At 59.2% G+C, this 21,328-nt stretch overlaps 1 protein-coding gene across 2 annotated transcripts; it reads left to right on the forward strand.

Moving 5' to 3' along the window:
- The first annotated feature begins 11,614 nt into the window (after positions 1-11,614).
- On the forward strand, positions 11,615-21,199 carry RNF126 (ring finger protein 126). Of its 2 annotated transcripts, none has more exons than XM_063357984.1 (9): positions 11,615-11,722; positions 14,802-14,860; positions 16,345-16,408; positions 16,950-17,191; positions 18,429-18,497; positions 18,583-18,652; positions 18,892-18,985; positions 19,461-19,576; positions 19,818-21,199. In XM_063357984.1, exons 1-9 carry the CDS (start codon positions 11,648-11,650, stop codon positions 19,965-19,967), a joined length of 939 nt encoding a protein of 312 aa, XP_063214054.1. In that variant the 5' UTR covers positions 11,615-11,647; the 3' UTR covers positions 19,968-21,199. The 2 variants fall into 2 exon arrangements, with proteins under 2 accessions (XP_063214054.1, XP_063214055.1); XM_063357985.1 differs by lacking the exon at positions 11,615-11,722 and adding an exon at positions 12,004-12,984.
- The last annotated feature ends 129 nt before the right edge of the window (positions 21,200-21,328 follow it).

A 21,328-nucleotide genomic window follows, 5' to 3' on the forward strand; every position in this document is an offset into this window, starting at 1 on the left:
GGCAGAGGCGTTGTGTCTGCTGGCACCACCGTGTCCCCATCCCTCCCTCCATCCTAAGGATGAGTCCCAGGGAAGGGCAGCGGGCTGGCCCTCCACCAGGGTGGATTTTACCCCCATTCTCCACATACAGTTCCTCGCACCCCCAGGGAGGGGACAGGAAAGGGGAAGGCTGGGGTTTTACCCCAGGTGGCGTTTGGTGGAGGGGCCCTTGGGCGGGACAGCATGCGTGCGGGGCTGGGAGCCCCGTGGCGATGGCCAGTGAAGGCTCTGCTGCCCCGGGGAGGAAGGGCAGAGCCGGCGGCCCCGGCTGCGCAGGCTCCCGGCGTGCTGCTGGCCCCGGGCTGGGCAGTGCTGCTCCCGTCCCCGTCCCTGTTCCCGGCCGGCGTGACCCCTGGCTCGCTCTGCCGGCCTCGGAGCCATTGCCCATGTAAGGGCAGAAGAGCCAAATCCCTGAGCTGGGTTTCGATGAGCGAGCGGGTGGTGATGCACTCGCTCACATGCTCCAAGGATGCAAGAGGAGGCCAGGGAGGGATTTTCCCTGGCTGCGAGTGGCGTTGCACAACGGTCGGCTTTGGCAGGGAAGGGGTCGGACCTCGCTCCGCAGCAGCCAGCGCTGCCGCATCTGGAAGGGAGCAGCCGGGCTCCCGCTCCGCCTGACGTGGGGCAGGAGGAGCCTGGGGGCCGGAGGGGAGCGGCTCGGGCTCCTTCCCCAAAGCTGGCGTATCTCACTGCCTCGAGAAGGCCCGTGGGTGCCCAGGGGCTCGGAGCCCCACCGAGGCCACCCTGATCCCAGCAAAGCCGTGCTGGGGGCTCCGCTCGCCCCCTGCCCCGGCTCCGGCAGCCCTGGGAAGCGCCGTCCTGCCGTGGGCAGGGAAGCAACTTGCCCACGGTCTCGCCTCAGGCGGGGGCCAAGGTTGGTTCTCAAGCAAAGCTGGGAGCGAAACTCCACCAACCAGCCTGGGGCGACGCTGCCGCCCCCCTGCCCTCCGCTCCCGCCCGACAGCAGCCGAGCCCCGGCAGCACCCACGGAGCCGGGCTGGGACCATGGAGAAACCAGCCCTGCTCCGGCACCCGGGAGAAGCAAAGGAGCCCGCGGGCCGGGCAGGGGGCTGGGGGCGGCGGGAGGAGCTGGAGAGGGGACAAAGGAGCCCTTTGGAGCCGCAGTGAATGGCAGCCTCACATCTGACCTTTCCGTCTGGGTGCTGGCATCGTGCTGGGCCGGCGGCAGGATTTCGGGCTGAGGCTCAAGGGCCAGCTGTCCTCCCTCCCAAACCCGAGCTGCTTCGTTCGCCTGAACGGCTGGGCTCCTTTAAGGAGGGAATCTCGCCTCTCGCATCAGTTCAGGCTAATTAAACTCTGCTAAACCAATTAGAGCTGCAATTTGCAACAAGACATTCAATTGAGAAGTGTTTCTCACAGAGCCCAGGGTCAGGGCACAGGCAAAAGAGCAGAGGTTTCATGTTGGCGGCGTGGGTTTGCGGGCAGGCGTCGGGCCGGTCCCTGGCTGCCTTTTGGTCGCCGTTTTCCCCTCGGAGCGAAGCCGATCCCGGCCCCGTTACGCTCCCGTCGCAGCGGGACTCCCGCGTTTCTGCAGTGCAAATGGAGATGCTGCCCGAGTCCCAGCAGTGCCCCCGAGGGGCTGGGGGTCCCCGCACCCGAGGCGCTGCCCGAGCTCAGCCGTAGCTGTGGGGCCACAGGAACCCCCCAGGGACGGGACCCGTGCTCGAGGTCTGCCGAGGGTCCGCACGAGAGCGGAGCGTGTACCCAGTACGCGGGAACTCGACGCGAGCCGCGGTTTCCCTCCCCATGAGCATCCCTCGGAGCACGTGGCGAGTCGCCGGTGCGCAGGCACGGCCGCGGCGCTGCGGGCGGCATCGTCACCGTCCCCGCGGCACGTGTCCCCGCAGCCCCCGTCGGGAGCTGCCCCTCGAGGTGCGGAGCTGCTGCCGGCGGCTCTGACCCCGGGGCTGGATTTTCTCCGCCGTGTCCACACGACTCCAGCCGGGTCGGTCGGGGAGATGCTCATGGCTCACGGCTGCATCACCGGCGTTGGGGAGAGAGTGGTGGAGCGGCCTGATCCGCACCTCGATGGGCCCCCCCACACACACTCCACCCCCAGCGCTGACACGCAGCTTCGCCCCGCGCCCCGGGGCAGCAGCGTCACCGCTCCGTGCCTCAGTTTCCCCATCTGCTGCGGCGAGATAATGCTCCTCCGCTTGATCCTGCACTATCTCACAGGAAGGTTGCAGGGATTAGTTAGCTAATGTTTGCGAGGAGCTTTGAAGATGAAAAGCCGTGAACAAATGCCAAGAAGTGCTGAGCTGGATTCTCCTCGCCGAGTAATCGTTTCATGTTCCTGGGATACTTCCACTTGTGCAGATGAAGGCGGGCAGGGCGGGAGAGCTGGCGTGCGGGGCGGGCTTGCAGATCTTCCCAAGACCTGCCCCTCCAAATCTGATCACCCGGCCTGTTTGACTCCTGATCGGCCTCCCATCCCTCCCGCTTAACGCCTTTTCTGCCACCCCGGCTGCGCCCTGCGAACACCCGGACGCGCGAGGTGGCTTCTTCCCCCCTCCCCGCGGGGCTGGCGGCGCTGATTCCTAACGCGGCATCAACCGGGCAGTTAATTAACGCGCCCTTCACCTCGGCGTCCGGGCTGCCGGCAGGAAAGAGGTGACATGACGCAGCACCCGCCGCCCCCCCAGCCTCACCCCCCCCCCACCCCCCGCCGTTTGCTGGTGATCTCCGTGCCAGTTTTCAGTGTATTGTAAAAGTGCCCATATCTCAGGCAACTGGATTTCATCATTCGGGTAAGATTTCACCAGGCGCTGTGTCCAAGGCTTACTTAAAGCCCAGATTTGTTCTCCTGCCGCCGCTGCCCGGGGCCCTCTCCCCCTCCGCACCCCTCCTGTGGGGTGGTGGGTCCTGGATGGGCCTCGGGGGATGCCTGGGGGGGTGCCCCAGGGCCCCTTCCTGCTGCTGGCACCCGGCATGGCCCCGTGCGCTGCGGGAAGCATCATCCCAGGGGGGGTTGCTCCCTCTCCCCTCCCCAGCGCCGTCCTCCAGGGCTCTGGCTGCCCCCAGCGAGAGCTGCGCCCGCCCAGCGCCTCTCCTCTTCCAGGCATCGTCGGTGCTGGTGTCCCCAGCTTCCCCAGCCCCCTGGGAAATGCCGGTTTGTGGAGCCAGGAGGTGCAAGCAGCGTGGAGCAGAGACCGGGAAGGCTGGGATGTGGGAAAGCAGTGAGCAGAGCTGGGAGGCAGCAGGGACATCCCATGCCATCCCACCCCATCCCATCCCGTCCCATCCCACCTTATCCCATCCCATCCTATCCCGTCCCGCCCCATGCCATCCCACCTCATCCCACCCCATCCTGTCCCATCCCACCCCATCCTGTCCCATCCCACCCCATCCCATCTCACCTCACCCCATCCCATCTCACCTCACCCCATCCCATCTCACCTCACCCCATCCCATCCCGTGCCATCCCATCCCTTCCCTTCCCATCCCTTCCCTTCCCATCCCATCCCATCCCACCTCATCCCATCCCATCCCGTCCCATCCTATCCCATCCCTTCCCATCTGTGCATCCCGGCCCAGGGTTAGGAGCTGGATCTGCCGACGCGCGTTTCCCCTCTCAGTGAAAGAACAGATGTCTCTTGTCCCCGGCCCGCGGTTGGCTCTGGTTTCCATCTCTCCTCTCTGCACACACGGATTTATAGCTGCCTTAATGAGTTCCTCACAAAACGACCTTGTTGCCCACGCGGCTGGCTGAGCCTCGTGGGGGGCGGCTGCGGGGGAGCCGGGCCGAGGGGTCGGGAGGGCTCCGCTGCGGCCGGCCAGGCTTGTGTTGGCAACCCCGAGCGCTTGCACGAGCCACCGGTCACCTGCCGGGCCCAGCCCGAGCCGGGAGCACCGCGAGCCGGTTGGGAAGGCACCGGTTGCTCCCAGGACGCGGTGCTGGCTGGGGAGGGAGAAGAGGGGGCTCCCCGCTGCCGCCCAGCTCCGCGCTGCTGCCAGGGTCGCTCCCCACTGCACCGAGTGCTTCCGCCTCGGCTCCAAGCAGGAGATGCCTTCACGAGGAAGATGATGCAGGAAAACTGCCCCCGTATCCACACGCAGAGGGAAGAGCGGCCACGGCACCTCCATCCCGCAGGAAGCCACCCACAGCAGCCGCAGGGACAAAGCCACGAGCAAATCGGGTCCTTCATCCCATGGGGCAGAGGAGGAGGATGCTCCGAGCATCCCTGGGGATGCTGCAGCAGGAATCACCTCTGTGCCCGGCACCTCCATGGCAGCACCCGGCCGTCCCCGCTCCGCCGCGCTTTCCGTAACCGTTCCCACAGGAGCTGCGGCAGCTGCCGGGTGTCGGGGCTCGCGTGGCCGGGCTCCCCCACGTGTGACACGCTTCTCTGAGTAACTTTCACGGGCACGGCGTGTAAACAAGCCGTGAGTCAGCGGCCGGGCCGGCCGTGCGGTTTCCCCAGCCTAAACGCTTCCTCTGCCGCGGTGGAAGGAAGGACCAAACTGAGCCTCCAGGGAAGAGCTGGCAGCGCCGTAAAACGTAACGAAATCGCGTGGGGCTGAACTGGGTCCAGAGGAGCTGGGAGTGGGTAAAACCTCCCGGGTCATTAAAGCCTCTCTGGCTCCTCGGAGAGGCTGCGGGGAGGTGCTGCGGGAGGAGGCAGAGCAGCACCGGGAAGGGCAGCGTCTGCTCCGCTCATATTCGGTCCGGGAGCAACGTGCCAGTTACGCCGACGGGACAGCCGGGCTGCTGGTCACCCGCTTGCCATAGCGGCCAGACGGAGGGTGCGAACTCAGCCGGCGCCTGAGCACGTTTCTCCCACCTTCAGCCCCAGGGTGTCTTCTCCAGAGCACTCCTGGGGTCCCACGCCAGCATAGCCCGGCGCTCATCATGGACAGGGCTCGCTCGGGAAGGGGTGGGAGACGCCAGCTGTTGACCCCATCTCCAACACATCCCCTGCAGCCACATCCCGCTGCCGGTCGGGCGGACGAGGGCACGGGGGCTGGCGGGCTCAGGGTCAGGCAGCATATCTGGGCAAGCAAAGGCAAGTGGCCACCCCGCACAGCGGGGCACAGGCCGTGTGGCGAGCGAGGGCTGACCATCACCCTCCTCAGAACCGGGGGAAAGAATCCAACGGAGCCACTGGATCCTGCGCAGGTCCATGGATGCCGGCGGGCCAGTGCCCCTCCTGCAGCCGGACCTCACCGGGGGAAGGCGGTTTGTGCTACGAGCTGCAGTGACGATGGCCACTGTGGCCGAGGAGGAGCCGAGCCGGGCTGTGACATCCCGGCCGCGCCAGCCTGGAGCATCCCAGCCCCGGCAGCCCCACAGGACCCCCGGCCCCGGCTCTCGGCAGCCGAGGTTTGGCCAGCGAAGGGCAGAGCTGCCGCAGGGCACGTCTCCCTGCGGAGCCCCCGTCCGCCCCCCAGCCCTCGTCAGGGGAGAAGCCGGATTGCTTACATAGCCCAGGCTTGCCGTTTAGTAGAAAAACAAAACATGTTTTTCACATTAAAATTTCCCTTGAAAAAACAATGGTTTAAACCAAGCGTAAGAAAAGCAAAGACTCCAAAAAGAAAAAGAAAAGGGAAATTTTTGGTGGAGCCCAAAAGCAGTCCCTTGAGACTCGGAACTTCCCCCGAGCCGCTGCCGTCGCCGCTCCGGAGGCAGGTGGGATCCCGCCGGGATGGCGCAGCGGGACAGCGCGGGATACGGGCACCACGCCGATGCGCCGCTGCCCGGCCTTGGTGGCCGCCAGCCCCTGCCTGCCGGTGAAATCCCACATCCAGGAGATGGGAGCCGGCTGGGGGCCGCACGCCGGCAGCATCCCTCGGAGCTGAGAGCCGGCCGGCACAGCGGCGGCGAGGACGGGGCTTAGCCCGTACCCGCTGCTCGGGGGTTATCGGAGCTGCCGGGACGGGATCCCGAGCTGCAGCCCCCGAGGTGCAAAGCTCGGGGAGACGAGGTGGGGGATGTAAATCTCCTCATCTGTCTGTGAGGGAATTCAAAGGGAGACCGATTCAAATCCGCCGTGACATGACTGGCTCGGGGCTGGCAGACAATCCCCGCAGTGTTTGTAACAAATCTTGCCGCTTTCCTTTGAGTGGCCTCCAATTTATTAATTAAAATAGGCAATTATATATAATGTGGGGTGGAGGGGAGCGGGGAGACCAGCTGCACCAGTTATTCTCCCTTGGCAGGAACCCTGCTGGAAAAGCTGCTCCGGCTCCGGGAGGTGCTTGTGCTTTCAAGGGCTGGAGGCAGAGCCTGGGACGGAGCCCGTGCTCGAAGCCGCCCCCGGGTCCCCCCCGCGCCATGGCCAGGCGCTGAGGGGGCTTCAGCTACAGCCACTGCGTCATTTAAGAGCGCAGGGCCCAGAGACCAAGACCTTTCAGAGAATGACTTGCCCGAGGCAGCAGGGAGTTGGCGGCGGAGCTGGAAACGGCACCCAAAGCCGCCGGGATCTGCCGAAAGCACCGGCTGCTCCCAGCCCCACAGGGCAGGAACGTGTGGGGCTGGGGCTGGGGGGGGGAGCCAGGCCCTTTTCTGACTGCTGCCGTCCATCCCTCCACACTCAGCCATAGGAAAGACGAGGAGCCAGAGACCCCAGGCTTCACCATCGGCAACGCGCCCATGCGATGCCACGGCTGCGCGTCCGGGTTTCTCTGCACGCTGCAGATCCCGCGGCACCAAACCCTTGGGATTCACCCGGCGCCCTCGGGGCTCTCCACGGGACCAGGGGGGTGCGAGGGGAAGCGGACCCTGCACCCGTGCCGCTGGCTGGTGCCACGGGGGCGTCTGGCCGCACGGCGCGGCGGCTGCCGCTGAGAACGCGCACACGCCGCAGCCCGCCGGCGGCTGCACCGCCACGGCCCGCGGCCGTTCCCCGCCAGCACCTGGCACGGTGGCACTGTCTGAATTAAGTAACGTCTCGGGACGTGAGCTCATCGCCAACACCCGGGGCGGCTCCCACGTGGCACCCGCCGCTCTCCTCCTCCTCCTCCTCCTGACACCTGCATGGTCCGCAGCAGCTCCGGGGTTTCACCTTTCCTGCAAAGCCCCGGCTGGCATCGGGGACCACCAGCCCCACACCACCTCTGCTCCCAAACACCCGCAGACTCTGTGCCCGAACCTGGTGAACCCATGGGTCCCGTGAGCCCTGGTCCGGGATCACAGAGGGGCTTGTGTCCCCCTCCACAACGTAGCCAAAGTGGAATCCCAGAGGGGCTTGTGTCCCCCTCCATGGCATAGCCAAAGTGGGATCGCAGAGGGACTTGTGGCCGCCTCCAAGGCATAGCCCAGGTGCGATCCCGACTCCGAGCTGCCAGCGGAGCCTCCCAGCCCATCCCATCCTCTCAGACAACACCAGGCCCAGGATATTTTCCGCTGCCCTTGGCCAAAACCCACCCTTTTCCCGCTCCACTCTCCCGGAGCGGCGACGGCCGCTTTGCCCGCCCGGCTGCTTTGGGGAGCGGGCTCTGTCTAACGATGAATCGCCACCTAATTCGGGAGGTGTCACCTCTTCGTCAGTCCTCTCACAAAAGGGTGCAGTTTGCTTCTTTCTGCAGCACCGTGGGAAAATCCTCCGGGCCGCTGCTCCCTGGGGTGACTCAAAGGTACTCCCGACCGGACCCGGCTCCCTTGGAGGGCTGGCAGGGGACAGCCAAGCCCAGAACCCCAATTCCCGGGCTGCCGGAGCGGCGGCAGGGACGGGGTGCGTCTGCCCAGGCCCCTCCGTGTCCCCTGCGGGAAGGGACAGCAGGGCACGGGGCTGCCCGGGGGAACCGCAAGCCTCGAAGAAAGGTGCTGGCGTGGGGTCGCCTTCCCACGTTCAGCATCGGGGGGATGCGGAGGGTCGAGGGCTGGGAAGGGGACACCGTGCGAGCCCCGAGGCTGCAGGTTGGGGGGCTCGGGGCGAGCGCTGGAGGAGCCGCAGCTCTAAGAAGGAGCTTTCTGCCCTACCAGGGTCCCCGAGCACAGGGACGAAGTGGTCCTACGATGGAGGGTCCCCAGGGGCTCAGGGCCAGGGGGGCTCTTCTCGACGGCTGCGTGCTGAGGTGTTGGGGCGACCGCTCCGCCCGCCCTTATCTCCACCTGCATTAATATCCGTTGCCATTTGCATCCCGCCGAGCGTTGCCAACGTTTCAGCTTCCGCAGCTCCTGCGTCAGGGAATTCCAGAGGGACAAAGTCAGGGGAGCCGGATCCTTCCCTCCCCATCCCACAGGCACCCCGGCACCCATTTGATCAAGTGGCAACTTGTCCTCCCACCGTGAAACGGGGCAAGGAGAAACGCGTCCGCGGCCTCAGCCGGGAAGGGAACTTGCCTCCCGGGGGTGAAATGCCCGGTCGGGGCCGCGGGCTTCGCTCTGCGGGCGGCCGGGCTCCGTCTGGCTCCAGGCTGGGCCACGCCATGCTGTCTAGACCCACCTCCCCAGTTTAAAGGCGTTGCAGGACTCGCTGGCAGTTTCCTCATGGCTTGTAAATAATTGCTAACATGCCTTATCAACAGCTGGGATCATCAATCAGCGACTAAACGACTGCAAATTTGTCCCACGGTTGCAATTTCCACACAATTGGACAAACCCTTCCAGAAGTCGCCGACCGGTTCCCCAGAGCCGTTACGCGGCCGTTTCCCACCAGCGCCCAGGTCACAGCGTCGCATCCCTGTCCCCCCCCATCCACCGCCATGGGGAGGGGAGACCTTCTTGGGGAGCTTTTCCCAGGGCTCTGGAGCTGCTCCACGAATCCTCTCCGGCTGCTCCATCACCCGAAAAACACCGGAGCAGCAAAACCTGGGTGGAAGATGCCACCTGCTGGAAGCGGGGCTGGTGCCATGGGCTGGGGGGCACCTCACAGCCCCGCCACCTTCGAACCCCAAAACCCCACAGCCCCGAACCCCCACCACCCCGAAACCTCACAGCCCCACCATACAGAAACCCCAAGACCCCACAGCCCCGAACCCCCACCACCCCAAAACCCTGAAACCCCACAACTTCACCGTGCAGGAACACCCAAAACCCTGCAGCCCCACAACCCTCCAACCCCAAAACCCCACAGCCCCACCACAAACCCCACTGCCCAGCCTGGCAGTGCCGCAGTGCTGGCCCCGCAGTGTCAGGGACCACCAGTGTCACCACCAGAAACCCCAAAACCCCACAACCCCAAAACCCCACCACCCCAAAACCCCAAAACCTCACAGCCCCACCATACAGAAACCCCAAAACCCTGCAACCCCACAACCCTCAACCCCCAAAACCCCACAGCCCTGAATGCCCACCACCCCAGCACCCTACAACCTCACAGCCCCAACCATTCAGAAACCCCAAAACTCCACAGTCTGAATCTCCACCATACAGAAACCCCCAAAACCCCACAGTCCCACCACCCTTGAACCCCAAAACCCTGCAGCCCTGCCACCCTCCAGCCCCCAAACCCCACCATCCCGCAGCCTCCCCACCGCGCAGAACCTCCAAAACCCCACAACTTCACCATGCAGAACCCCACAAAACCCCACAGCCCCACAACCCTCAAACCGTAAAACCCCACAGCCCTGAACCCCCACCACCCCGAGACCCCAAACCCTCACAGCCCCAACCATACAGAAAGCCCAAAACCCCACAGTCTGAACCCCCACCACCCCAAAACCCCACAGCCCCACCACCCAAAACCCTGCAGTCCTGAAACCCCACCACCCAGCACCCCCCACACCCTGCAGCCCCACCACGCAGAAATCCCCAAACCCCACAGCTCTGCCGCCCTCCAGCCCCCAAACCCCACAGCCCCACCACACAGAAACCCCAAAACCCTGCGGCCCCACCACCCTCGAACCCCAAAACCCTGCAGCCCTGCCACCCTCAAGCCCCCAAACCCCATCCCGCAGCCTCCCCGCCACCCAGAAACCCCAAAACTTCACCATGCAGAACCCCCGAAACCCCACAGCCCTGCAACCCTCCAACGCCACCGCAAACCCCACTGCCCAACCTGGTGGTGCCGCAGCGCTGGCCCCCCAGGGTCAGGGACCACTGGTGTCACCACCCAGAAACCCTCAAACCCCACAGCCCCGAACCCCCACCACCCTGAAACCCCAAAACCCCACAGCCCCGAACTCCCACCACCCTGAAACCCCAAAAACTCTCAGCCCCGCCATACAGAAACCCCAAAACCCCACAGCCCCAAACTCCCACCACCCTGAAACCCCAAAAACTCACAGCCCCGAACTCCCACCACCCTGAAACCCCAAAAACTCACAGCCCCACCATACAGAAACCCCAAAACCCCACAGCCCCAAACTCCCACCACCCTGAAACCCCAAAACCCCACAGCCCCGAACTCCCACCACCCTGAAACCCCAAAAACTCACAGCCCCACCATACAGAAACCCCAAAACCCCACAGCCCCGAACTCCTACCACCCCAAGACCCTGAAACACCACAACTTCACCGTGCAGAAACCCCTAAAACCCCACAACCCCACTGCCCAGCCTGACGGTGCCGCAGCGCTGGCCCCCCAGGGTCAGGGACCACCGGTGTCACCACCCAGAAACCCTCAAACCCCACAGCCCCGAACCCCCACCACCCTGAAACCCCAAAACCCCACAGCCCCGAACTCCCACCACCCTGAAACCCCAAAAACTCACAGCCCCGCCATACAGAAACCCCCAAAACCCCACAGCCCCGAACTCCTACCACCCCAAGACCCTGAAACCCCACAACTTCACCGTGCAGAAACCCCTAAAACCCCACAGCCCCAAACTCCTACCGCCCCAAGACCCTGAAACACCACAACTTCACCGTGCAGAAACCCCTAAAACCCCACAGCCCCAAAACCCTCAAACCCCACAACCCCACTGCCCAGCCTGACGGTGCCGCAGCGCTGGCCCCCCAGTGCCAGGGACTTTGGTGAGGACCACGCGGACCCCGTGTATCCCCAAAAGCCGCACCATCAGGAATGGACCGGGCTTGAACCGAGCCCTCCGTGGGATTTCCAGCACACCCCAGGCAGGCGGCGCCATGGCCATACCCCCAGCCCATTTCTGAGTCACCCCAAGGAGCTCAACCGGGGAAGGAACCCAAAAAAATAGAAAGATTTCATCTCCCACCCCTCCCAAAACCGACATCCACGGGGAGATCTGAAAGGAAAACACCCCGCTTGGGAAGCTTTTGGTGAAATTTAACGCCCCTGCTCCTTCGCGGCTATTGCAACTTTAAGCCAATATTAGGATTTTCACAGGAAAAGCCACTTTTCCTTCATTTGGGGGAGGGGGGGAGGGAATCTCTACCCATCTCCTTTTTCCTCTCCTTTAAAAAATAAAATAAAATTCAATTTTTGAGCTGAAATTTTAAAGCCGGGGTACAGTGGGCCTACGGGTAATGGAGACAGCGCCCAACCCCGGTTCCCGGCAATACAGTAATGGCCGCCGCGCCCCACCCCCGCCCCCTTATATACCCTGAGCTCCGCCCCCTCCCCAAGCACCGCCCAATCAACACCTCCCCCGTGGCGTTTCGCCCCTCCCCTTTCCGCGTTTCGGCCGCTCCTTGTCCCCGCTCGGCCGCCGTCGTTCCTGCGCCGCGCGTCGCTGGGCGGGGCGGGGTGAGGCGGTGGCGGGGAAGGGGGGGGGGGGGGTTAAGATGGCGGAAGCTTCACCGCAGCCGGGACGGTTCTTCTGCCACTGTTGCTCCGCCGAAATCGCCCCGCGCCTGCCCGTGAGAGGGGGTGGGGGCCTGGCCGCGGTCCGGGGCGGCGTGAGGGGGGGGGACTGGGGTGCGGGTGGGGGTCCCTGGCTGTCCGGGCACGTGGGGTGAGGCCTGGGGGGGCCGGGCTGGGCCCTCCGGGCGGGTGGGGACGACCGGGGGGCCTGGGGTGCGGGGGGGGGCCTTAGGAGAGGCGGGGGTGAGGGCTCCGGGGGGGGCGTGTGGCGGTTGGGGTTCGCGGGGGACGTTAGGAGGGGCTGGGGGGGGACGGAGCGGGGAAATGGCGGCGCTGGGGGCGACGGGGGGCCGTCAGCTGAGGGGAAGCGGCCGGTGGGGCCAGAGCCCAGTGGGGAGGGGGTCCCCTGCCCCTCTCGGCCCGGTGCGGGGGGGACCCCCTGAGCAGCCCTGCCCCGGGGCGGGTGGGGGGTGGCGGGCCCGGGCCGCCTCCGGCCCTGCCGGTGTGGGGGTGCGTGTGACACCCCCGGGCTCGGGCACCCGCACCCCCGTTCCCTGTTCGGGGCGAACCCCGCGGGGTGGCGGGGGCGGGAAGGTCGCTTGTGTCTCTCTGTGGGATGCGAAGGAGCGTGAGGGACGCATCGCAGGTGATCGTACCGTAGGCCAGGGCAGAAATGACCGTACCCCCCCCCCCCCCCCGCCCTGTTCCACCTCCAGCGCTCGGGCAGCGGGGCTTTGATCGCAGGGGAAACCCCCACTTGTTCGGGGTCCTGTTTTCCCGGTAGAAACGGAGCATTGGAAAGGCACTGGCTGGAGCATCGTGGTGGGCTACGGCGAGGTCTTCTGCCGGTCTCCTGCTAAATGTTGTGGGGTGTTAAATTCGATTTGGCCGATCCTGCCAGTCTCTTATTTGTCCCGGAACTTTTCACAACGTCTTGTCAGAATAAGGCATTGCTTTTTGTTAACGTTTATTGAATTTTAAAAGCCACACACTTGTGAGCATAGGTGTCTCTCTGCCGTGGTTGATTAGACTTGGCCGTCGGTTTGGTTTGGTGACGTGCTGTTTGTCCTTTCGCCCTCTCGGTTGGTCTTACTGGTTGGGCGAGGGCAGGCCTTGCTGGTAAATCTCATAGCTTGTGTTGGAGTGTGAGGACAAAACTCTTGATAATGCTCCTGCTGAATACGTAGACGGGCTGGGGAAAGCGGCTTGGGAGCTGAAGGCTGTAACTTAGAAATATCGGTAGTTTATTTCTGTTTAAACACCCAGTGTTGGGCTCGTGGCGGCAGAGAACATCTGGTAGCGAATGCACGGAACGGTGGTAAGGGAGCGGACAACTGCTTTTGTTGATTCAGGTCTAGTTAATTGCTAGTTAATGAACTTGTTTTGGGGGTCCAAGTTCACTTGGTTTCACTTACTGTTTGCGGACCGAGCTACTGGAGATACCGCAGCATGTGCTGCAAAAGGAGTGGCTCAAACAGCCTGAGAAACAGCAAACTTTGACATTTGTGCGGTTCCAGCTGCAGAGGAATTTGCTGATCCCTGTGTTCAGAGTGGTCTGTAAGCGCAAACACACAAAAAAGCTTCCCTTAAATAGGAGAGTTGAGAGGAGTAAGTTGCTCACCACTCGAGGGTGGCTACCGTCATCATTTACCCCAGTGGCAAACTGGTGGAAAGCAAACCAGCAAGGGGGTGTTTCAAAGGCAGAGGCAATTGGTCTGACTGTCTGTGCCTGACACAGGAGTTCCCGTGTGCCAGTAACCAACTCTGAGAAGAATTTGGATGGTGTAGAAACGTTCTTGACATCAAACGTTGTGTAAATTGCGTAGACCCAGTTATTTCACAATCGCCGATCTAAAGAGCCCCGCGCGGAAGAGGGAGCAGCAGCGTCTCCGAGTCTGTTTTCTGGGTCCTGGTGTTTGGAGCTTCCTTATCTCGCTGGGCAGGGGCAGCGCGTGAGCGGCTCCGCTGGCGTTGACGCCTTGTGCTGGGGCCTTATCGGGCGTTTGTTTCTGCGGTGGCTGGAGGAGCGATCCCAGATGTCTTATCGGCGCAACCCCATGCGGCTGGCATCCCCTCCTCTTTGGGGGAATCCACTGACTTTGTGTAAGGGCCTGTGCCAATTCAAATGGAGCAGTAGTAAAGGGAAGTAGCATTATTTTTAGAAGCTCTTCAATTTCTTCCACGCTGAGCCCAGCACAGGGTTTTGGGCGGTTGTGTTTGCCCACCGTGGCTGTTCCGCTGCGGCTGGGGTTAGGTACGGGGTCTGGCGCTTCCTCTTCTGACTTGGCGGTGCTGCGTGATGCTGCTTCTTCTTGAGGTCTGAAAAGTGAAGCAATTTCCTCTCAGGATCTTAAGCGTTCTGGGCTGCTGCTCGCTACGACAGTGTGATTGTGGAGTAGAAATTATTTGCTAGCCCCAGAATTGTGAGGAAAAGGGACTGTCACAAACTCCCGAGGAATCCTGCTTCTGCACACAGGGGCTGTTTATTCCCAGATATTCACTCTCCGGTGTTAAAGGCCACAAGGGTGGCAGTAGCTTTCTGTAATGAGCGTTGAGCGTGGGAGTGTAAAATTCTGGTATTGTGCGTTGCAGAATGACCCTCTTGTGTCTCCGTGACCTCTGTGTGTTGTGAACCCGAGGCTGAGTTAGGAACAGCTTTCCATTCAGCCCTTCCCAAGCGCCAGTGACGCTGTGATTAGCCTGTGCTGCAATTCCCTCCTTGGTCCTTTCATTAGGACGGTTTGGCCCCTTGAGGGGGGGGAAAGGCCCCCAGAACACACAGCTATTTCAAAACTGGTGTCTGAGTGCTGCTCTTCTGGGAAGGCTGGTGGTTTTGCTTTCACTTCACCCAGAGCTGCATCAGATGTTATCTAATGCTTTGTCGCTACCAGGGATTAACTAGTGTTATCCAAAGCTTTTCTAAGGCCAAGTTCCAAACAGGCTCAAGCCTAACAATTTGCCTCACCAGGCTAGTGAAGGCAAATATCAGTGGTTTGGGCTCTTTCTGGCTCTGTAATCGTGGCATGCGTTTGGGACGACGGGCTGCTGGATTCTTCCACCCCATCACACTGAAGGCACTCTTTGCAGCTTTTACTTACCACTTTCTCTTCTCATTCAGTATTTCTTCTCCCGCAGGACTATATTTGCCCACGGTGTGAATCTGGTTTTATCGAAGAACTTCCCGAAGAGCCGAGGTAATGTGCTGCCCCAAAAGCTATTGCTGGAATAAACTCAGTCTTTTCCTTTTTCTGGGTAAAGGGCAACATTAGATACTGAATACACCATTTTTTTTTTTTTTACTTCTGCCCAATATTTGGCTCGTCTTTCTTCACTATGGGTATATAGAGCTTAATTTGCATAGTTTGCATCAACAGGTAAATCGGCCACGGGAATGCTGAGTGTCATTCGTTGCATGTAAAGGGTGGGGGAGGAGTGGGATGATTTAAAACAAACAAAAAAAAGCGCTGGAGAGGCTTTCCCCGTGGCATGTGGTAGCTCTGGACTGGTTTGAGTCATCAGGGTAGAGATAACCCTCTGAGAGAGGAATCTGCGGAACGGCGAGTGTACGTATGCTTCAGTGTATAATTTAATAACTTAGTTTAGATTACAAACGGCGGAACATTTTGACTGAGACTTTGGACTCCGCGCTGGAGCGGAGATCTGCGTTCACGTGCTTTACTGCTGACTCAGCCGTGGGACTGCTCTCTGGCGGTGTCAGAACGGGCAGGAGTACAAGAAATGTCTTCAAATGTTTGGGACGCATTTGCCGGACCTTGGCTGTGACTGACTTTGGGACAGGCAGCGCGCAGGCGGATGTTGAGTGCCGGGGCAGACTGAGCTGCCGAGAGAGGTGTTCTTTACAGCTTGAGGTTTCTGAACTGCCGAGGTGACGTTTGGTCTGACTACGCCAACCTTAGAGGCTGAAAATGAATCCTGTCTAATCCTCCCTGTATTGGTGACTTGCTGTGACCTTGGGAGAGTCGCGTAATCACTGAACCTTTGGGTTTTCTTACCACGAATGTCAAAGGGTAGGCCTGGGTACTGAGCAGTAAGTGTTCCTGCAGCTCTCCGAAAGCAGAAGTCTAACAGCATTAGGAGTTTTCCTGATAATCTGTCCCGTTTGGTCACATGCCCCTGCAATAGAGAAGTTCCTTTGATTCAAGATTAGACTTAAGCATGTTTGGGTCATAGTGATCAGGGTTTGTACCTTAAGTCTTCTTTTCCTGGTGCTCCAGAGGATTAGCTGGCTTGTTTGAGGTGGACTGTGTAGGGAATCCTTGCTTGACATCGGGGTTCGGTCACTTCTCCGCAGCTTCATAAAATCAGAATACAAAAGGGTGGGGAGAGATGGATGAAGATGTGGGAAAATGGGAGTTGTGGGGAGGGGAAAAATGACACTTGTTCTGGACAATTAGCAGATCAGCAGCTGAAGGTGGACCGGTTTCCATATGGAGCTGGCCCCGCCCTGGGCGGAAGAGGGGGTGAGCAGACCTCTGAGGTCCCTTTGAGCTCTGGCTCGGCCCAAGAATGAATCACTCGCGTTCCGAGTGCTGTTACCGAGCAGCTGTATTGTCTGCTTTTCCTGTCAAACTCATGTCCCTCGCTCCCCTCTGCCAGGAAAATCTTTTCGTAGCACCCTTCTGAGCACTCTCTTAGCGATGCTCTTCATTCTTCACAGGAACGCTGACAATGAGACCAGCTCCTCCACATCAACCAGCGATCAGAGCAGGCATCCCTTTGAGGTGAGTCCTCTCCATCTCTTCCAACGCTTTCTGCTTTGCCATTGAGTTGAAGTATTTTTCCGTTAGTGCATTGGTTAAATGTTCCCTGGATTATGACAAAACTTAGGAAAGGATTAACGTCGTCCACATGCTGCTCCTGAAATCTCTGCATGTCGTATTTTTACTGTGTGTTTTTAATAGGACTGTCACTTGTAGCTTATTCTTGTTGTGAGGGGGCTAAGCCGGGGTGTAGTGGGCTGGCTGGGTGTGTTGCTATGCAGTAGCCTCAGCTTAAAAGGCAGCAGTTACACGCAGCAGCGAAAGAGAAACCAGGGAAGCTGTAGTCATTTCTTACCTTCGTATGTAGTTTCAGTCTGTGTCTGTTCCTCACTAAGCCGCTTCTGAGCGTGCCCTGATCCACCTGTGTCCAGCGAGGCTTGTGAGCTGCTATGGATCTGCAGAGAGGAGTCTTTGCTGGAAGGCTGGTGAAATACCAGCTGTGGAAGCTCAGGGCTCTTTCTTTCCTTGTTACAATCTGTTCCCTGAATTCTCTCCCTCCCAGAACGTGGATCAGCACTTATTCACCTTGCCGCAGGGCTACGGCCAATTTGCCTTCGGGATCTTTGATGACAGCTTTGAGTTTCCTTTCGGGTCCAATGTGCAGTCGGAAGACAACAGGGACTCCGAAAACCGGAGGGAGCGAGAACATCAGTCTCGGCACCGATACGGTGCCAGGCAGCCCCGAGCCCGTCTCGCCACACGCCGTGCCGCTGGCAGGCACGAGGGAGTTCCCACGCTGGAAGGGTGAGAGCAACTGCCAGGTTCTTGGGGAGGAAGCCCCGCTATTTTTCACTGATAAGACTTGTCTGAAAATGAGCCCATATAATTTTCTCATCACTTTGAGAGGCAATCTCTTGGAGAGCCGTGCTCCTGAGCACGCCTGTCCAGTGCGACTCCTCCGTAGGTGCCCAGCTTTGTCGCGTGAACTCACGCCGCTGGATGGTCCAGCTGGGCCTGCAGCTGCTGGCAAACTCTTGCCTTCAGTCTGTCGTGGTATTGGCCAATGGCCGGCGACAGATGCTCCCCCACGACCTCTTGTACACGGGGAGGAGGGGGAGAGAGAGAGATTTACGAGTTTAGAAGAAACTAAACTACTTTAATGGAATATTAATAATGAAATAAAAAAGGAAAATGATGCAATAGATACAGTATATACAAAACCGTACTAAGCTCCCAGGATGATGTCACCGGCAGGCACTGGGGAAGTCCCAGGGTGGACTCAGCGACGGGTGGGAACTGGATTCCACAGATGGAGTCAGGAACTCACAAATTGGGATCAAAGGCAGACGAACAGACAGGGTCCTCCTCGGACATCAGCCACTGAAGGAAGAGCATTGACCCTTTGATCCCTCAGCTTTTATGCTGAGCATGGGGCAGATGGGATGGAGTACCCCTGTTGGTCATTTTTGGGTCACCTCTCCTGTCCGCTCCTCCCTGCAGGTGGGACCCCTCTATGCTTTTCCATGTCCCACCCTCCAATGGGGCAAATAACGAAATTAGCTGACCTTAATTTCAGAGAGTTAGAAGAGGCCTAGCTAAGAAGTAAAATTCCTGAATGGAAGGTTGGTTCTGTTTTACCTCAAACCAGGATACGGTCTATAGTGGCCATTTCACCTGAGCACAGTGGCGGGGGGGCTACAGTCTGCCTGGGGGCTTTGGCCGTTAAGCCTGCAATAAGGAAGTATGTATTCAGTGTGAGGGGAAATGAGAGAAAACACCGGAGAAGACGACTAATGTTTCTTTAGCTGCATCTTGGAGAGCCACTGGACAGCTTTGTCAGAAATTATCCCCTTAAATACAATATTGGAATTTCTCTTTATCGAGGAATAATCAGTTCATAAGATGCAATTGCTGCAGGATATTTTTCCTTTCGCCCCTGATGGTGCGACAGTATTTAGCGTATTTACCCACTCCTTCCGTGTCGGGTTTCTGGGCTGGTGGACACTAATTCGTACATAATCCCGGTTTTCTTGTCTTTCAGAATTATCCAGCAGCTGGTCAATGGAATTATTGCACCTACAACGATACCTAACCTAGGACTAGGTCCTTGGTGAGTTGGACGATGTACTGCTCTTTCTGCCAGTGTTCTTGTCCCTGCTCCCAGTCGGATTTAATTGTTGTTCTTATTCTTAAAGGGGAGTCTTGCATTCAAATCCAATGGACTACGCGTGGGGTGCCAACGGCTTGGATGCAATTATTACACAGGTAAAACTGGTGTTAGAATGTTGTCTCCTGGCCTCTCGTGCGGTGCTGCAACACCGTCAGCGCGTGTTGTGATGCAGGGGGGGGCATCCACTGAAAGGGGAGAAATGGGAGAGCGGGTCCGCAGTGCAGGCCGTGTGGGGTTCAAGCGCCCTGGCTCAAGAAACGAACAGGTTCTGTGTGCGGCTGAGCTCACATCTTCTTTCTGCCTTCTGCGGCCTCTTGTTTTTTTTTTTTTTCAGTTACTAAATCAGTTTGAAAACACTGGACCGCCGCCAGCAGACAAAGAAAAGATCCAGGCCCTCCCCACCGTACAGATCGCACAGGAACACGTAGGTATGTATATCTCCTCCAGGGAATCCTTCACAAAGAGCTCTCTGAAAAGTTCCGTTTAACGTTTTCTTGGGATTTTAATTTGGTCTGCCAGTACCTTCAAGGCCTACAACATTTCAAAGAGGCAGACAACGTTTCAAAGAGGCAGAAAGGTGAAGTGTTGCTGGGTTATACGTGCGCACAAAAAAGAGCAGTGTGGGACAGGGTGGCTTTGCCCTGGGGAGGCAAACTGTTGTGAGGAGTTTGGGGTGGACAGAGATGCAGAGCAGCAGGGGAAGGGAACAAAGCAGCAAGCCCAGGGCGGGGAGAGGTGGGGGTAGGAACTGGAAAACAACGCGCTTCCCTCTGCGGGGGGGAGACAGTGGTGGGGGCAGCAGTGGGAGAAGGGGAAACGGAGGTGGGACCCGGAGTCGGGTGCTTGGAGTGTCATTCCCTCCTTTGTAGCTCAGCTGTGCTTTGGTTTCCTTTTATGACGCAGATTCTGGGTTAGAGTGTCCTGTGTGTAAAGAAGACTATACAGTCGGTGAAAACGTCCGGCAGTTACCCTGCAATCACCTATTCCACAACAGCTGTATAGTCCCTTGGCTGGAGCAGGTTGGTGCCGCCCGAGGGGGTGACCTGGGCTTTGTATCACTTTGCAGGGGGGGGTTGTTTCTTGGTGGTTCTGTTCTGCTCTGTGAATATTTTCCTACCTCCGTGATGAGGCCTAAGCATGAGCAGCCTTTGATCAGAGGAAGGAGTGTCATCCTAGCCTTTTCCTTGAGTGCCGTTCCTGTATCGTGTTTCTAATCCTGTTTCCCATGTTTCTTGTTTTGTTTTTGTCTGCTCTCCGAAGCATGACACGTGTCCCGTGTGCCGGAAAAGCTTAAGTGGACAAAACACTGCCACAAACCCCCCAGGACTCACGGGGATGAACTTCTCATCATCCTCCTCCTCCTCTTCCTCCAGCTCGCCTAGTAACGAGAACTCATCGAACAACTCATGAATCTTAATCTAACCCTCTGTCCCCGGGGCCCTCTCCATTGTCCCTCCTCCCTCCCCAGCCAACGTAAGCAACGAAAAGGGGCTTCCAGAGCAGAGCGAGGTGGGGGGGTAGCGGGGGGAAGCAGCGCCCCCAGAATTCCCTTTTGAGTTCTGAAGACATGGAGACTCTGGGTCCTTCGGAGATGAGAAGCCTCGAGTTCTGTGACGGGGGTGGGGTGGTGGTGGCGGGGGTGGGGGGGGGAAGAGCTCTGTCTATTAATAAAATCATCCATTTGCCGCGTGGACTTTGAACCGTTGCAGTGAAAGGCTGCTGCGCTCCGCAGAGGGGAAAGCCGAGGCGCTGGGCTGGCGGTTGCCATTCTGAATGGAAAGGTTGTTTGTATGGTTTTGGAATTTGAGATTCCTTCCTTTCTTTCTTTTTGCTCCTCCTCCTCCTCTTCCTCCCCTTGGATTCTATCTCTTCTGCTTTGGAGATTGAAGTCTTTAAAATGATACTGCCTCCCTCCCCAGGGTCTCCAGCTGGGGAGGGCCAATAGTTGTCACTGAAAACATGAACTCTTGAAAATAGACCCCGTCATCCTTCCTTTCCCCATCTCCAGTCCCATTTATTTTTTTTTCCTTTGTAACCTCACCCTTCCGATACTCGACACTGAAAGGGTTTTTATAATTTTAAATTATTACTGCTGTTAAAAAAAAAAAAAAAAAATAAATGGACGTTTCAGCTCAACGAGACGTTATGCATGATTTGAGGAAAACTACAGGGTACGCTCTCTGGAGGCTGCTGTGCTGAGCTGGGCCCTTTCGCCCCCGGGCAGGCTGGCCTTGTGCGAGCCCTCGGGCTTGTGCGAGCCCTCGGCCCCGCCGAGGGGGGGTTGCGAGCTCCGGGCACCCGGCTCTGACACAACCAGCACCCGTTTGCGTGTCTCCAACCTGCGGGTCCTTGAGCGGTGGCTGCAGGATGGCGACTGAAAGCATCCTTGCCTGGTCTTTTGTATTTTATTTTTTTTTACGCCCTCTCCCTGTTGCAGTCCCGCACTTCTCGCAGCCTGAGCCGACTTTTCCACCGTGTCGCCATCAGGACGGGGCGTGCACCGGAGCAAGGGCCAGGCAAATATCATTGTGATCGAATAACGTAACAGGAAAAACAACATTTTGGAGAAAAAGTGTATTTCAAAACTACTTAAAATACAGATGATTAAAAAAAAAAAAAAAAAGGACAGAGAGACAAATATCCAGGTGTGTTTGTGACTCAGTTTCTGTCACAGAGCTGGAGGCTGGAGAATGAGAAGAATGTGACCGGAGCGGGCAGTGACCTACCTGCTGCCTCAGTGACGTGGCTCCGCGGCGCTGGCCCGGCTGGTG

This window comes from Chroicocephalus ridibundus, chromosome 22 (genome assembly GCF_963924245.1).
Source record: "Chroicocephalus ridibundus chromosome 22, bChrRid1.1, whole genome shotgun sequence".
NCBI lineage: Eukaryota > Metazoa > Chordata > Aves > Charadriiformes > Laridae > Chroicocephalus > Chroicocephalus ridibundus.